General features: G+C 42.7%; 1 protein-coding gene across 1 annotated transcript in view; it reads left to right on the top strand.

The window, feature by feature from the left end:
- map7d2a (MAP7 domain containing 2a) overlaps positions 1-14,454 on the top strand; it is a gene marked incomplete at its 3' end in the record, with an annotated part of 77,739 nt that overhangs the window by 28,355 nt on the left and 34,930 nt on the right. Inside the window, exons 5-6 of the mRNA XM_079507965.1 lie at positions 483-646; positions 8,761-8,851. Coding sequence (XP_079364091.1) covers positions 483-646; positions 8,761-8,851 — 255 coding nt within the window. The remainder of the gene's footprint in view (positions 1-482; positions 647-8,760; positions 8,852-14,454) is intronic.

Genomic DNA, 14,454 nt, shown 5'->3' with positions numbered 1-14,454 from the left:
ACACCCACACATGCAGGTGTACTGTGCACACACGCACGCACGCACGCACGCACACGCACACACACGCACACACACGCAAATCCACCCTGACAGGAACTAGCTTTTTCTCATTCCATTCTGGGAGAGAAAGAAATGCAGTGCAATTTCAAGGGGGACTGGTTAACCACGCTAGGCAGGTTCGACCGGGGGCGACTCGGGCGACCGTGTGTCTGTCTGTGTGCAGCTACCTGTCTCTTCTGTTTGTGGCCAACATGTTTCTTTGTGTAAAAAAAGGTATCTTTCCTTCCAAGTTGTATACTGCTTAATTCCCAAAGGTGTAAAATGCAGACTTTTAAAGAAAAAAAGGGCACTCCGTCTTTGGCGAAAACGATGTATTACAATGCATTGATGAGCAATAAGGCAAATGAAAACAGGACCATGTTTCTTTTGTGCGTTGACGTGTTTAGACGTTTCGTTTTCCTCGTGTCTGTCCCATGCTGCAGCGGCTCGGGAGCAGCTGATCCGGGAGAAGGAGCGCCGAGCGCGGCTGCAGTACGAGCGCACGGTGGAGGAGAGGTGGAGGCGTCTGGAGGAGCAGAGGCAGAAGGAGGAGCAGCGCAGGGTGGCCGTGGAGGAGAAACGACGGCAGCAGCTGGAGGAGGACAAGGTCCGCCGTGTAGCCGTGTCCGTTTTGAGACGGCACATTTTGATTTAGGTTTCTGTCGTGGTCTTTTGAATGAAATCCCCTTTTTAGTTTTAGTCATATCCATATTCAATCCCCCAGCTGAAGGACTGGTAATTGGGACGGTAACCCCTGTTTAAAACATTACGTTATACTTTGGCTATTTTTAAAAAATCGTGAAAATGTGGCGCAGATCTTTGAATATATATTCTTTCGGATCGAACGTTTTTCACTCAAATATTTGCTTCTGGGGGGGTCCCTGGAACAACATATTTCCAGATGGGTGTCGGCGGCCAAATACATATATTTCTGGGGGTCCTCGACATGAAAATGTTTGAGAACGACTGACATGGGTTTTTCAGAAAACTGTCAGACACATACAGGTCTGTAACTCTGACAGTGTACAAAGGGAACCAAGTGGACCCTTATGGCTCCGTTTATACACTAAAAGTGTATTTTAACACTGAGGATTTTACAGTCTAGATTGGGGTGTCAGAGATTTCCAAAAACTCTTTATCAAATGGGGGTCATACTTACAAAGACGGATAGATTCACTCTGTTACTTATTACGAGAGTAATATTGGTATTCTGAATCTCTTATATTCAGAATATTATTTTATTCTTATACTTGTATATCTTATATCTTGATATTGTGAATATCTTATATTCAGACCTATTGGTCTTTTTTTTCCTCCAGTGTAAATATCCTAAAATAAAACAGGGCCGTATTATAATCGGCACTAGACTATTTGACATTCAATGTTGTTTTTCCACAAATGAGTCTTGAAAAATGGGCGTCGTCTTATAATCAGAGTCGTCTTATATTCGGCACAATGCGGTATATGTTATAAGTGCATATAAGTTGGAGTCTGCAGTTCCATACATAGATATATATAAACACTAGATGGCTCAAGGCGGAGTTTCTGACGTTGTTCACCCGGCAGCCATCTTACTTCGGGGCTACAGTACAATATGTTCAATGGCAGCTCAAACAGAAACAGTCATAACTCGCTCAAATCTTGACGGATTTACAAACGGGTTGGTTTATTACAAACGTTGTCAACGTGGCTATGATTCAGGACTGCTTAATTTATGTTTTTTATATGAACGTCGTATAAAAGCATATAAGTATGCGGACGTCTCTGACGTTTATAACAAACCAAACCGTTTGAAAATCGGTTGAAAATTGAGCAAGTTATGGTCATTTAAGAGTACATGCCCCATAGACACAATGTTATGTGTCCCGAGGTAAGATGGCCGCCACGTAACGACGTCGCTCTCCATTGGCCAACAGCGCGGGTGAGCCATCTAGTTTCTTATATATATCTATGGTTCCATACCTCACATTACAGTACATGTGCTCATCAATAAGCTTCCGTTCCTCCTGCATAGAAACTATAGATCATCATCAGAGGGTCAGAGAGCTACGGTGAGGCTTAGAGAACAGGATATATAGACTGCAGGTCATCGTCATGCATATTTAAGTAACAATATTGCACACGAAAGGAAATGCTATGCCTATACTGTGAGATGTTGTCTCCGGTGTGCTGGTGTCGTAGACTCGTAGGCACAGTGTAAATCAACACACCGGTGCCAAATACCACGGGTGTAACCCGACCTCCGTGTGTTGCAATTATGCCACCATTTTCTAAACGATCAATATTTAACCCATTTTGAGTGGGAACCCCTCCCTTTTGGTGTTACATACATTATGTTATAATTTAGCTGTTGGAAAAATAGCAGATCTACAACTTGTAGGTCTGCTATTTTTGAAAAATCAAAGAACGACTGACATAGAAACATAGCTCTTTCAGAAAACTGTCAGGATGTAGAAGATCTTTTAGAATCTGATCTCAGGTCAAAATGGGTAAAGGTGTCAAGGACATTGATGACACAAGCTTATTATGAACATTTATTCTACAACTAAAAACTCCTTTCCCTGTTCGATACCGCCCAGGCAGGGCCTTTTATTTACTTGTACTTTTACTTTATTTAAATCAATGCCTGTGCATACAAACTGTATACTAAAGTATTCAATCAATCAATCAATCAATCAATCAAAGAAAGCCTGGCTTGCAAGCAGGATAAACCGTTGATTCGGTCCATTACAGGTATATTCAGTTTTAGGCTAGTTGTCATTTAATACAAACTCATTTGTCAAAAGCATTTGACATAGACGGTTTATGGTTCATTTTCAGTTTGTCCAGATGCAAACTGGTGACTGACAGCTGAAGACTGTTGCTAGGTTTCGTGTATGATGATGGTAACCTAGCAACGGTTAGCTGTGTGTGATTCTGTTATGAAGATGCAGTCTGGGTGCTGTTATCCTCACACATTGGCAATGAGAATCAGCCAATCAAAGTGCTTGGTTGAAACTGGTGAAATAATGAACATTATCACGGTATGTATGCACGCCAGCAAGCACGGTCAGGACCTGGACAAATGGCCTTGTTAGTGACGTCTAGATTGGGGTCGGATCAAGTCAAACCAAGACTAGTCAGATCTGACCCATATTATCACCTGATTTCAACCAACATAGATTCATATCATAACTAGTCAGATCTGGCTCAGAATATCACCTGATTTCAAGTTTTCAACCAACATAGATTCTGCCCACTAAGACGGTCTAGAGAGACTTATCAACTTAAGTTATATCATCATAACTAGTCAGATCGCTGGCCCAGAATAAGCAACATTAATTGAACTGGTGAAGACGTCCTGGAAATGACGTAAAGATGCATCCCCATATGGGCTGTGCTCTGGCCTAGTTCTGAATGTCATGACATTGCTGGGACAGTATCAGGACACCATCGTGCTTGAGGAGATATGAGGATTTTAGGATTTCTAGATCATGTCTATAGAGATGGAAAACACTTGCTGAAGTGCACAGCCGATCAGCAGTGCACCAGAGACTTAAAGATATACAATTAGCATTTTCAATACAATATGTTGACGTGTTCTGTTTGCCCTGAGATTGGGAGGTCGGGTCGGGGTCCGATTCCCTGGCCGGGTCAAACCAAAGACTATATAAAATGGGACACAATGGAATGCCTCCCCGCTCGGGGGTTCAGTTGGAGTCCCTCTATACTAGCGTCATGGCCAGGAGCTGTACTTGTACTTCAAGCCACTTCACGGTACAGAAACAGGAGATAGGCTCCTGGCCCATCGGGTCACATAAAGACTACTTACTTACAGCAGTAGTTCAGCCAGAGTGCTACCATACGAAGTGCAACGTAGAGTAGAGGTACAGTCTATATATCTATATCTATATATCTGTCTCTATCTCTCTATATCTATCTCTAAATGGAGGAGTCTGATTTCACCTTCCCAGAGTTAAAATTATTTGATAATAAACCCAATATACTTTTAAACACACAATATCCATTCCAAACATTTGTGACGGCACTCACCAAATAACTTTAGAGAGGGAAAGAAAAGTACAGAGACCGTGTCTCAGTTTCAGTTTCACTGATATATTTTTGAAAACTTAAACTTAAAACTTGTTTTGCTTTGATGTTATAATGGAGAAACATAACATAGCACACACATGGTCAATTATTTGTCCGTGCAAAGTAATACTTAAACAAAGACAGTTTGATAGAGCAATACAATTGTTTACAAGAGGGTCCACCTTGTTCAATTCGTCATAAAAGCATATAGTATATACTGTGTCTGTTATGTATTTGATTACCTACAAAACGATGTTGAGACAACTAGAATGCTGTAGTTGTGTCAACTTTATATAAACTGGAATATCTGAGTTGAAACAAAGTGAACAGTCTTAATTTGCAATTCCGGGGCAGCACCAGAACCTGCAATCTATACAGGCAGATTATTTCGAATTGCTAAATGCTTAGTTTAGTTTCGTTTATTTAGGATCCCCATTAGCTGTTACACCTGGCAACAGCTATTCTCCCTGGGGTCCTGTGTAGGAAGGTGTCAGGGCACTTCGGCCCTGGCCATAGTGCTAAAAGCAGTAGAACCAGTTTCATCTCCTCAGCCTACCTACCAGGGCTACTCAACTTAACACATTTTGTGCCCAAAACGTCTGTGGACGTCCTGGGTATTACCGCACGTGCATAGCCCAAGACGTCTGTGGACGTCTTCCAAAAAAAATAATATATATATATATTTTAATTATTATTATTTTTTATTTTTTATTTTTATTAAAAAAAAATCAGAAAAATCAAAACACTTTATTTATTTATTTTTTTAACACGTGGTGCCAAAGTTTGTGTTTTCGCCATTGAGAATGTATTTGGCGTTTAAATTAAATAACTCAGAAACTATAAAACATTTCAAAGTAAAAAGTTCCAGCATGTGTCTCCACAGTCAGCTGAATTATAAAAAATGTGAATGGATTTTCTAGGTGAAAGTGATTTTGGGCAGTTTTGCGTGGGCTCTCAATGTGTTAAGATGGCTACACAATGAGGCTTTTATTCACAAAATGTGAGGAGAACATGAACAGATTACTGTTGCAAATAAAACAAATATCAGAGGTAGACCGAGATGCCAATACTACTGACATTTCTAAGCCATGTCACAGTCTCATGGACTGGTACAAATAATAACATGCCTATAAATTACAGTTTTGGAAACAAACATATGTTTTTTCCGACTTTTTTGGTTTCCAGTGACATTCAGTCACAACTTTACTAATTACTGCTTACAAATTAAAACAAATAGTTTTATAAATCAGGTTTGATTTGGGTGACATCTGTTAAAGAGGAGGCAGGAGAGAGACAACATATCCAATCCAATCCACTTTATTTGTATAGCACATTTCACAACGCAAGGTTTACAAAGTGCTGTACAGAAAGTTAAAAGCTAAATGCACTATAAAGCTAAAACAAAAGACACCAACAAACCACACAGTAGAAAAAGGACACATTACAACAAGCCACAGAAAAACACAGAACTCTCAAACGGAATTAAAAGGTGTACAGGTGGGTCTTAAGGCGAGATTTAAAAGTCTCGATAGTGGGGGCCAGTTTCACATGGGAAGGGAGCTCATTCCACAGTTTGGGGGCTATGACAGAAAAGGCTCGGTCACCTCTGGTCTGTAAACGTGCCTTTTTTGTGACCTGGAGATTCAACTGGCCAGCAGAACGCAATGACCTTGAGGGAGTGTAAACCTCTCTAAGGTCACAGAGATACTGCGGCGCAAGACCGTTCAGTGATTTAAAGACAAACAATACAATCTTGAAATCAACTCTAAAACGGACGGGGAGCCAGTGAAGGGAGGCCAAAACAGGTGTGATGTGGTCACGCCTACGGGTTCCAGTTAGGAGACGCGCAGCAGAACTTTGGACCAGTTGTAGATGTGCCACGGAAGACTGGTTTAAACCAACATACAGTGCATTGCAGTAGTCTAAACGAGTGGAGATAAAAGTGTGAATGACGCGTTCAAAATCGTTGAAAGAAAGCACAGACTTGATTTTGGCAAGCAGCCTCAGGTGATAAAAGCTGGAACTAACCACAGCGTTTACCTGTTTGTCCAGTTTGAGTGCATTATCCAATTTGACCCCAAGGTTAGAGACAACGGGTTTGGCATAATAGTAAGGGCATTTTATCAGGTATTTGACCAATCTGGGAACTAAATTGTTACCAAGAAATTTCTTCACCAATGTGTTTCTAAAGGTGTCTAATAACATGTACTAAAAGTTTGAAATTCAACTCCCGTGGGAAAATTGAGTTATTAGCATAATATGTGACCATACCCATAACATCCTATATAAGGCAAAAAAGTCCAAATTTCATCATTCTTTAAGTAGCATGTGACATATGAAACTAGGGTTATTTCATGATTCTGAATCCATTCCAAGCATTAGTTTTGCACAAAAAACACTCCTTGGGCTAAATTAGGCCATATCCAGTTGACCAAATGTGCTGACCTCATCACGTGTGTGTGGCCGTTTTCCTCCCAAGGAGTGTTTTTTGTGCAAAACTAATGCTTGGAATGGATTCAGAATCATGAAATCACCCTAGTTTCATATGTCACATGCTACTTAAAGAATGATGAAATTTGGACTTTTTTGCCTTATATAGGATGTTATGGGTATGGTCACATATTATGCTAATAACTCAATTTTCCCACGGGAGTTGAATTTCAAACTTTTAGTACATGTTATTAGACACCTTTAGAAACACATTGGTGAAGAAATTTCTTGGTAACGATTTAGTTCCCAGATTTTCATAGATTTCTCTTACTATAAGGCTGCAGGGGACCAAGGTCGGTTGGTCCGGCCACTATAGGCCCAAACACTATGACTTCCGTTTTTCTTTCATTTACACTGAGGAAGTTGAGAGTCATCCATGCCAACCTCATGAGCCCCAATCCCCCGTCGGCGGGGGCAGAGGCTGTCCACCTCATTAGTCCATGCGGGCCAGACCAGAAGTGAGGGACATTTTTGGTGGCAAAATCTATTTGCTACCATTTTGTTTGTTGGGTCCATATAAGTACTTTGAGACATGATAGCATTTTCAAATGAGTAGCTTTAATACTTTTTTGGGACAATCATTGTTTCCCCATTAACTCCCATTATATGCAGAGTAGGATTTTGTGCAGTTTACTGTAGATGTTATTATGTTACAATTAAGTTTATTCACACTTATAATTATACACACACACAAATGCTATGACATATACAAGTATGTTATAAAAGTATATAAACATGTAGGCCTATAGTAATAAATTAGCATAATTGGCTAAATGTTCCCCAACACAAGAAATTACTATAACTGCTTTACTTAACTTAGAAAGGTGAGTCTATGTTTGTGATGTATAGAAATGCATCTGTTACAATGGTGCAATCATGCCACCTTTTTAATTTGCAAAAGTCGAAATAAGGACATTTCTACATTTTTCACATTTAGTCAATGATTATCTTAGTCTCTCTTAGACTCTGAGTCTATACATGTCCTGACATTTGTATCTTGCCATGACTAAATTATTCAACCTTTTGTCATTTAGCATATTTGCATAAATTATGAAATAATTAGGCTGAAACCCATAAATAGCTATTATGTTTTGCTTTACATTTATTGAGAAGGATCTTACAGTCTAAAGTCTGTTTTGATGTCCATACAATAATGTCTTGTCATAATTAAGTTAAATGTAACCTCGATGACTTTAATCCTGGGGCAAGCCTTGGTTTGGCTACTTTCAATAATAATAATTATGAATTGCATTTTTATAGCGCTTTTCCAAGTGCTCAAAGTGCTTTACAATGGTTAATTCATTCATACATTGGGAGCGGCGAACAGTTGACGCCAGCGTCCTCACTTCCCACATTCACACACCAATGGTGGCGAGCGCACACCGACCAACTCATTGGAGGCAATGTAGGGTTCAGTGAGGATGTCCCGGTCGTGGACACCATGTCAACAGATGACCTGTCACCCTCTTGGGGTTCCTAGCAAGATGTCCCTGAGGGCTTAGCAGCCACTACTTATTGAAATGACCAGTTGACATCACACCATCATATATGGCCGTTAGTCCCTCACGCCTAGTGACACATCACGTCACCATATATGGCCATCAGTCCATCACGCCTTATGGCACGATCCATATATAGACGAATTCAGAAATGGTCGCAGCTTACGTATTTCCTGTAGGCGGACTCGACATAGCTGCAGGGTTTAAACCCTCACCAGGCGCACCTCTTCTACTACAGTGAACGGCAGAGTGCAGAACATCGAGATGAACCTGTTTAGTTTATGGCTGGTCCAACAGTAGTGGCAACATTCCAAAAAAACAAACAAAACGGAATGTAAAAATATCCACCGCGGGGTCTGAGACCAGAGCCAAGACGAAGCAGTGAAAGGTCCTGAAAGAAACATAACGTCAGTCTTACCCAATACCCAATCTTTCTGTTTTATGAACACATGGCTGCTGTACTTTATACCTCATACTAAGCATTTAAAGTGTGATAGTGTGACAGTTAAAGCTGAGACTCTGAGCCGCTCTGTGTACGTTTGTGTTGTCCTGTGACAGTTAAAGCCGAGACTCTGAGCCGCTCTGTGTACGTTTGTGTTGTCCTGTGACAGTTAAAGCCGAGACTCTGAGCCGCTCTGTGTACGTTTGTGTTGTCCTGCAGGAGCGTCTGGAGGCTCTGATGAGACGCTCCATGGAGAGGAGTCTGCAGCTGGAGCAGAGGACGCGCCGCTGGAACCGCTGTGCTGCCGGAGGTACACCGCCTTAACCCATTTAGGGCCCGACGTCGAGATTTAAACAAAAATGTCTTTTTTTTTAAATGTATTTTTTTTTCTGAAAAACCTCATGTTTCTGTATCGGTGGTTCTCAATGTTTCATGACAAGGACCCCAAAAATGATATGTGATATGCCGCCGACCCCCCCCCCCCCCCCCATCTGAAAATGTTGTTCCAGGGACCCCTCCAGAAGTTGAGTTAAAAAACTGAAACTCTGAAAGAATATATATTCAATGATTTGAGGCACATTTTCACGATTTTTCAAAAAATAGCAGACATGAGCTTGTAGATCTGCTATTTTTCAATAGCTAAAGTACAACATAATGCTAGAAACACCAAAAGGGGTTCCCGCACAGAATGGCTTAACAATGGAGCTCGTGTTATTAGCTGAGCACTGAGGACGTGGTGAATGGATGATGGATGGTGATGATGGCTGAGAGATATGAGAATATAATGATGGGATGGATTGTGTTATGTTACAGCAGGTCGACTGTTGGACAGTAGACTGGTTGCATTATGAGAGTGCGTGCGTGCGTGCGTGCGTGCGTGCGTGCGTGCGTGCGTGCGTGCGTGCGTGCGTGCGTGGGTGGGTGGGTGGGTGGGTTGAGGAGAGGGAGAGAGAGAGAGAAGCGGAAGTCCCTTTTACACCCAAATAACTTTGGTTCTAGAACTGGTTCCGTTCTAGATTCTTGGACCCGGCTTGTGTTTCCAGATCGTTTCAAGCAGGACCATATGTGACCACATTTGACTGAGAGACTGCCATTGGATTTTTTTGAATTTTTGTTTTTTCATGTCATATGAAAGCAGGGAATCATAGCTTCAAATTGACATATTGGTTGTTCAGTTTGACCCACCAGTTTTGGAGATATGGCTTATAGAGTAATGTCTTGCAGAAAACAGCGAGTTGAGAAAACAGGCTTGAAAGGTTCACTTCTGTGGTCTCTAACATTACACCTAGCTACATGTTTAAGCATTTATTTCATATTTACATGTCGATTTCAGCTCTGACACTTATTTCAGACATGCTCTAGTATGTGAAGAGTCTGCCTGTGCTATTAACTCATTTAAAAAAAAAAAAAAAAGATTCTCCTCTGGTGAAAAGCTGGAATGTGCGCGATGGCAGGCTCTCAGTCAAATCTGGTCACATATAGTGATGGGGGGGGGGGGGGGGGGAGGGGGGCATAGCTGAACGGTTAGAGAGCCCACTGCCCCTAATTCCATTCCATATAGGCCTGGCTAGCAATTTTATGTGTCGAAAATAAACGGTCAAAGACAGACCTTTTCTTTACTTTTCTTTAATGATGATCCTTGCTTTTGGCATTGTTTCTACCAGATCTGCATCCAACCTATAGAATAGTGAAGTATTTCTTATTGTTCCAGACAGTTCCGAATAAACTTTTAGGGTTCGACTTCTGAATCATTTCCTTCTTCGGTGGAAACACTCACTGAACTGGTTAGAAATTAGGCAGGAAAAACAGGACTGAACCGGTTCAACCCCGGTGGAAAAGGAGCCAGACTGAGAGAGCCTCTCTACCCATAGATATATATAAACTCTAGATGGCTCAAGGCGGAGTTTCTGACGTCGTTCACCCGGCAGCCATCTTACTTCGGGGCTACAGTACAGTATGTTCAATGGCAGCTCAAACAGAAACAGTCATAACTCACTCAAATCTTGACGGATTTACAAACGGGTTGGTTTATTACAAACGTTGTCAACGTGGCTATGATTCAGGACGCTTATCTGCTTATTGACGTTTATAACAAACCAAACCGTTTGAAAATCGGTTGAAAATTGAGCAAGTTATGGTCATTTAAGAGTACATGCCCCATAGACACAATGTTATGTGGCCCGAGGTAAGATGGCCGCCATGTAACGACGTCGCTCTCCATTGGCCAACAGCGCGGGTGAGCTATCTAGAGTTTATATATATCTATGTCTCTACCTACCTGGTCTGCTGCTTGCAAGACGAAAAATGTTCATCGGCTGACGAAAACTAAATGGAAACTAAATAAAAATCAAGCTATGATGACTAAATATACTGACCATTTCGTCAACAAATAGAAACTAGACCAAAATGCTAGGAAGGGACTAGTGGACAAGAGATCCAGTATATATGCTGAAAATAGCCGATCTACAAGCCTTGTGGGCTATTTTAAGCAAGTGAAGTCATTACGACGGCATCAAGGCCCGCCAAAATACATTTTGTTCGACTTTGTTCAACTGTAGATTTAGTCATTCATAAATTCAAGTTTCATTTATTCTCGAAATTACACTAATAATAGTAATGAAATAGTAATTAAACTCATTTTCAGTGTCGTCGAGCAATACAATATCATATAGAAAAACACCACAATACATCAGAAGATCAGGAGAAGGAAAGCTTTCGTTAGTCGACTAGAACTACACTAACACTAAAACAGTCCAGGTGACTAAAATGTGACTAGAACTAAATGAAAACCCATTCATGAGACATGGATGGATGGATGGGTGGGTGGGTGGGTGGATGGATGGGTGGGTGGATGAATGGATGGGTGGATGAATGGATGGGTGGGTGGATGGATGGATGGGTGGATGGATGGATGGATGGATGGATGGATGGGTGGGTGGGTGGATGGGTGGGTGGGTGGGTGGATGGGTGGGTGGATGGATGGATGGATGGGTGGATGGGTGGGTGGGTGGATGGATGGATGGATGGATGGGTGGGTGGATGGATGGATGGGTGGGTGGGTGGATGGGTGGATGGATGGATGGATGGGTGGGTGGATGGATGGATGGATGGATGGGTGGATGGGTGGGTGGGTGGGTGGATGGATGGATGGATGGGTGGATGGGTGGATGGATGGATGGGTGGGTGGGTGGATGGATGGATGGATGGATGGATGGATGGATGGATGGGTGGGTGGATGGATGGATGGATGGATGGGTGGATGGGTGGGTGGGTGGGTGGATGGATGGATGGATGGATGGATGGATGTTTCTCCTCCTGGTGTTCCACACAGATGGAACGAGGTGGAATCCGAAGCTGATGTTGTTCCTTCCTGTGCATCACATCCATGGAGAAATATACGGTTGCATGATGTTCTCTACCATGCTATAGCGAGGGGGCTAAGATGATACGCAATTTAATAATACGATCCACATTATGTTTTACTTTCATGGCAGACATTCTTCTAAATGAACATGTATCCCATTTGTGACCAGATTTGACTGAGAGCCTGCCATCGCGCAAACCTTTTTCACTTTTTTTAATCCAAAATGATTTGGCACAGGCAGACTCTTCACATGCTAGAGCATGTCTGAAATAAGTGTCAGAGCTGAAATCGACATGTAAATATAATGTCGCTACTGTAGGTGTAATGTTTAGAGTCCACAGAAGTGAACCTTTCAAGCCTGTTTTCTCAACTCGCTGTTTCTCTGCAAGACATTACTCTATAACCCATTTTGACCTGAGATCAGATTCTAAAAATGTCTTCTACATCCTGACAGTTTTCTGAAAAAGCTATGTTTCCATGTCAGTGATTCTTCGATTTTTCAAAAATAGCAGACCTACAAGCTCGTAGCGCGCCACTCGGTGGCGCGCTACGAGCTTGTAGATCTGCTATTTTTCAATAGCTAAAGCATAACATGATGCTAACACCAAAAGGGGTTCCCGCCCACAACGGGATAAGCCATACCTCCAAAAACTGGTGGGTCAAACTGAACAACCGATATGTCAATTTGAAGCTATGATTCCCTGCTTTCACATGACGTGAAACAAACGGAAATTCAAAGGAATCCAATGGCAGTCCCTCAGTCAACTCTGGTCACATTTGTGTAGAACGTATAGTTTGGAATGCTAACTCTTCATCCTGCACATCCACCGTCCTATAGGGTACTATGCAGTGGTCTTAACCGTTTGACCGCTACCATTATTTAATCCATCCGTCGCGTCCTGCCAGGGTTTTATCGTGCGTGACACTTACTTTGAAGAGCCAAATATCCGTAATCGCATTTTACTATGAAACCATTCCGTGTGTGTTGACGAAGCTGGTGCTTGTTCTCTCGGTCGGTGGTGGAAAAAGTGGACCGCGAGTATCACAGCGCCTGCTACAGGCCGTTGAAAACGTTTGTCTGGGACAAAGCGACCCCTGCAATGTCGCTTCTGTGAGATAAAGCCGTCTGAAAACAGAGCAGGCAATGTAAGTGGATGCGCGCGCATCTTCAAAATGGCCGCGGCCATTGGCTCAGAAGCATAACAGCTAACGAACGGTAGCTTTTAATACGATCGTATTAAAACATGCATTAAATAATACATCGCTGTTAAAGTGGCTTTTCCGGGTGTGGCACGGTACGCTATTCTACGTGTCTATGTTCCTGGCGGGCCTCGTGTTAATAGGCAATGACAATGCAAGTAGCTGATTGGCTGACAAATATGTTAGATAGACAGACAGACAAGGAAAATGCAATTGTCATAATGAAGTAAGAAACAGGACAAAGAGAGAGAGATCCACTGTAAGCTTCAAGAGTAAACCAAAGCTCTCGCAAAGTAGTAGGAATTCAAAGTCTGGTTTGGCTGTCTGCAACTGGACCAACCGGGGTTTGCACAACGAATGAGCTATCAATGAACAATCTGGGATGTATAGTTAATCATGTACACTCAATCTGCATATCATTAGGATTGTACAATATATCAACGGTAATACATTTGTAGCAGTTTAGTCGGAACGTATTAAGAAAAAGCTGGTGTCCTTGCATGTGCTTCTCCCGCCCAGCTTTCCGACCTTCTGCCTCAAGTCAGAAGAGGCAAGTCATATTCAGTAGCAGTGGAATAAATAGACTTCAGAGTTCTACCCGTGATGAAAGACAGAATAATAACAAAACCAACCAACATGTGGGACGGCGCTCTACTGCGGGTCGCATATATATGTTGGTCCGACGTACTAACAGTCCGACATGCGACAGTCCGACATGCGTGGCCGGTTAAGACACATGCGTGGCCGGTTAAGACACATGTGTGACCGGTTAAGACACATGCGTGGCCGGTTAAGACACATGCGTGGCCGGTTAAGACACATGCGTGGCCGGTTAAGACACATGCGTGGCCGGTTAAGACACATGTGTGACCGGTTAAGACACATGCGTGGCCGGTTAAGACACATGTGTGGCCGGTTGAGACACATGTGTGGCCGGTTAAGACACATGCGTGGCCGATTAAGACACATGTGTGGCCGGTTAAGACACATGCGTGGCCGGTTGAGACACATGCGTGGACGGTTAAGACACATGCGTGGCTGGTTGAGACACATGCGTGGCCGGTTGAGACACATGCGTGGCCGGTTAAGACACATGTGTGGCCGGTTAAGACACATGCGTGGCCGGTTAAGACACATGCGTGACCAGTTAAGACACATGCGTGGCCGGTTGAGACACATGCGTGGCCGGTTAAGACTCATGTGTGGCCGGTTAAGACACATGCGTGGCCGGTTAAGACACATGCGTGGCCGGTTAAGACACATGTGTGACCGGTTAAGACACATGTGTGGCCGGTTAAGACTCATGTGTGGCCGGTTAAGACACATGCGTGGCCGGTTAAGACACATGT

This window comes from Electrona antarctica (genome assembly GCF_951216825.1).
Source record: "Electrona antarctica genome assembly, chromosome: 8".
Classification (NCBI taxonomy): domain Eukaryota; kingdom Metazoa; phylum Chordata; class Actinopteri; order Myctophiformes; family Myctophidae; genus Electrona; species Electrona antarctica.
Note: the sequence above shows the minus strand (reverse complement) of the source record. Positions and strands in the feature narration are given on the sequence as shown.